General features: G+C 35.1%; 1 protein-coding gene across 1 annotated transcript; it reads right to left on the bottom strand.

The window, feature by feature from the left end:
• Positions 1 to 57: 57 nt before the first annotated feature.
• On the bottom strand, positions 58 to 1,289 carry LOC109590877 (uncharacterized). Its single transcript, XM_020006730.1, has 2 exons — positions 1,121 to 1,289; positions 58 to 1,069 (listed from the first exon to the last, which is right to left on the bottom strand). Exons 1-2 carry the CDS (start codon positions 1,287 to 1,289, stop codon positions 108 to 110), a joined length of 1,131 nt encoding a protein of 376 aa, XP_019862289.1. The 3' UTR covers positions 58 to 107.
• Between the last annotated feature and the right edge of the window lie 2,277 nt (positions 1,290 to 3,566).

The following is a 3,566-nucleotide window of genomic DNA, read 5'->3' as shown; positions in this document are numbered from 1 at the left end:
CGCTCTAGTCTACCGTATATAATTTATTTACATTTTGAAAACTTTTCTGTATAGATCCATAGATCTAAATGAGTGGTGCGTAGTGGTAGTCTAGTAGTGAGCTGTGCTTAGTTTTGTATATTTCTACGAAGACTTTTCTTTTTCTGAAGGGTGGTTTTTTTCTGAAGTTTGTACTGCTCCATAATTTTGTTAGTGTCAGAAAATATTCTGAAATTAATGTACTCCTGAAGCAGCAGATCTAGAAGTATAGCCATTAGCTCGTCTGCACTCCTGAGTTCCTCCCAAGAACTTGTTATAGACTTGCTTGATTTCAAGTGAGTTATAACTTTGTTTTTGTCTATTTTCTGCTCTGTAGTAAACTCATCTAATTCTTCTAGCATCCTCTTGATCTCTTTTTCTAAGTTTATCATAAAGTTGTAAAACTCATTTGTGCAGCGCGTGAGTCCTCCCCTATTGATGGCATTAAACCAGTCCTTTGATTTTATGTGTAGCTCATCATTCGTTTCATCGTCTTCTACCCTCTCATCTGTCTCTTCAAGACTTTCAAGTATCAGTAACAAGTCGTGAGTGTATTTGGGATGACTGCCAATTTTTGAATTGATTTTTTTAGTGAGATTTTTAATAAAATATCCACCAACATACCACATTGCCTTCCTTTCATCATCTGTTAATGGTTCAGTGGACCTAGATATACCCACTACACCATGAACAGGGTAAGCTTCTTTCCATAAATTCGTAAACATGTTGTATGTTGTGTAGAAAGAAAGGAGAGGTGATGCATCTGTTACACCAGCCTCCTGATGAACAGATTTCCAAAACTGGACGTACTCTTCAGAAGAACAGAAGTAGCTGAATCGACTCCAGACTTGCTCTCTAATATGACCATTAGCAGGAGGTACAGATGTCCACATTTTAAAGAGAGATTTTAAATAGGCATCATATAGATTAGACCGGGAAGGGGTTTTAGATATCCAATCCAATATTTTTGTAGCTGCATCTTGTGCTTTTTGAATAGCACTTGTTGTTAGCTGAACAAACCCTTTATCCTTCATCAACTGTTCCAGTGTACCTATTATGTATAATAGTTATAAATAAAAATAATTATTGTGAAGTAGCTGACCTTGCAAATTTGTTGTGCTAAAATTGACATCATTTTCTAACTCTTGATCGCTATCTTCCCTTGGTCTCTTTCTATTGCGTGGTAATAACCCTGATGTAATAGTAATACTGGCAGAATCGTTTCCTCGTGTATTTCCTTTAGAGGTTTCGACACGAATGGAATCTACCATTCGCAGAGCTTGGTTGTTCTTAAGAAACTCTGCGACTGTAGGATTTTCATTAACTGAACCCCGCTGCCTTTGGCGGCCAAAAAACTTCTCCAATGGGTCTTGACAAATTTTTTGACTTAAAAATGCCTTCACTCCATCGGTCTTAAAGAGTTGTTGAATGAGGTTAATAAAAGAGTAAGCTATGTTAAGATGTAATAATAATTTATTTCATTTTTATTAGTATATGTACCTGTTATTCTTAATCCCAGCATAGTTTCACTACTAAGCATCAACCTTTTCTTCGCTTCGCCCTTTACATCATTTCTTGCTTTAACTTCATCTTCCCATTTCTTTAACCACGGCAGAAAATCGTCTTGTAACCACTAATATTTTATATCACCATTTATATTAGAATCATATTAATACCTTCAGTCTGAAGTCTTTATCCCATCGATAAGGTGACTTATTAATCTTCAGTTCTTTATAGCAGCTCGAATAATTACTGACATTCATTATGTCAAAAAACTTATCTAACTTCTCAATGAAGTTAGCAGTTTCAGATGCTTCTTCTGATAAATTAGAACGCATAGCAGTTGCAACACTTAAGCTTAAAACCTATCAATGTAGTTATAAAGAATATTTAAAATACATGTACTTATATATTATGTGCTTGTACATACTTGTGCAGCTAAATCAACTCTCATTTTAGAGAATGACGTCAAGTAAATGTGTTCATATTTGAGCTTAGGTAGTGTTGTCAACCCCTTATGCTGTATAGCCATTTCATATAGCTGCTTCACAAAAACCCATGAAATTGATTTACCGTTAAACTATAAATATTTTTAAAAATTGTAATAGTTATTAATGTTATTGTTGACTTACCTCCATATTTCTGTTAGACAGGCAATTTCTGCTTGTTTTTATGAGGTGAGGCGTATCTGAGAAAAACAATAATTTTCTTTGATTTAGCGAAAGCGGATTGTTTGTGTAGTGCTTGATGTTATCAGTACTTAATCCAATAAGATTAAAAAACCTCCGGTTAACTGAGTTGCCATCTAAGGTAATTCCCAAAACTTCTAGATCACACTTCTCTACTCTCATTAGTGCCTCATACATGATCGGTATAAGCTGATCACCAGTTATGCTGCTTGTTGGGAAGGAAGCATAAGGAAATGATAGATTATTAAAAAGGCCTTGCACCATCAAAACGAGTACAGTTTTTGCTAATTCTTTAGAATTGGTATGTTCCACACATTCTTTTTCAAATTTCAAAAGATGGTTATTTATGTCCCCCACCTCACAATATCCAACCAACTCTCCAGTGTTCTTGTTATATACTAGGCCTTCACGTATGTGCATTTCGTCACCTAGTAATAGAACTGACCTTTGATAAGGCTCAGGACAACGAGAATTGACCTCTTGTAGCAGTTGCTTGTCAAGGTCTACAGAAAAGCCAGAACTGCTGTTATAATAATGCGTATATGAACGTAGTGTTCTTTGAGACGGCAATTGAATGCATTTACTTTTTCTAAGTAATTCATATGCACCAGGTGACTTATGTCTCAGATAAATGCACCATTTAAGCATCATCGGGTGCCATCGAAGTGCGCGGGGATCTTTTTGAATTGACTCCATTTGGTTTTTCCAAAAAATATGTTGGAAGCTGTCTTCTGAATAGGTGTTAATGATATGGTGATGATGATCGGTCATGATTGATACAAAATCAGAGTTCATTTCAGAGTCAAGTGTTATGGTGTTAGCTTCTTGTGCTTTTAGCAACTGGCAAATTATTGTTTCTGCTTCTTTAAGTTTGACTTTTAAGTGTTTAACTTCACTTGCAAGATAATCATGGGAAAGATGACGATAATTAGTGTATGGTGATGAGGAAGCTTCTTCTTGATGTGTGTTTTGCCTACTTATGAGTGCCCTTAGTGTGTTACGGTACTGGGAACACTCATGACATCTAACATTGAATGAACCAACAAAGAGACAATAAACATGTCTAATGGTTTCAAAGGGATATTCTTCTAACTCAGCAATGGTCTGCCCTATAAATATACAAATTATTTTAATACATGTACAGTATTTGTAAAATTAAGCCTTACCACTTTGGTTGAGCATCTTTCCTCCTTTAAAATGTATTAATTCAATAAACTTTTCATCACTGCTTTCAGATTGCTAATGCTTTTTAGTGTGTTTATTAATGTGCCTTCATTGTGTAGTACAGTGGGTAAATGAAGAATAATAGTGTAATTAACTGTTCTATTATATGTGTTCAATGTGTATGTGAGAGATGCA

This window comes from Amphimedon queenslandica, unplaced genomic scaffold (assembly GCF_000090795.2).
Source record: "Amphimedon queenslandica unplaced genomic scaffold, v1.1 AMPQUscaffold_9345_Cont18659, whole genome shotgun sequence".
Classification (NCBI taxonomy): Eukaryota; Metazoa; Porifera; class Demospongiae; order Haplosclerida; family Niphatidae; genus Amphimedon; species Amphimedon queenslandica.
Note: the sequence above shows the minus strand (reverse complement) of the source record. Positions and strands in the feature narration are given on the sequence as shown.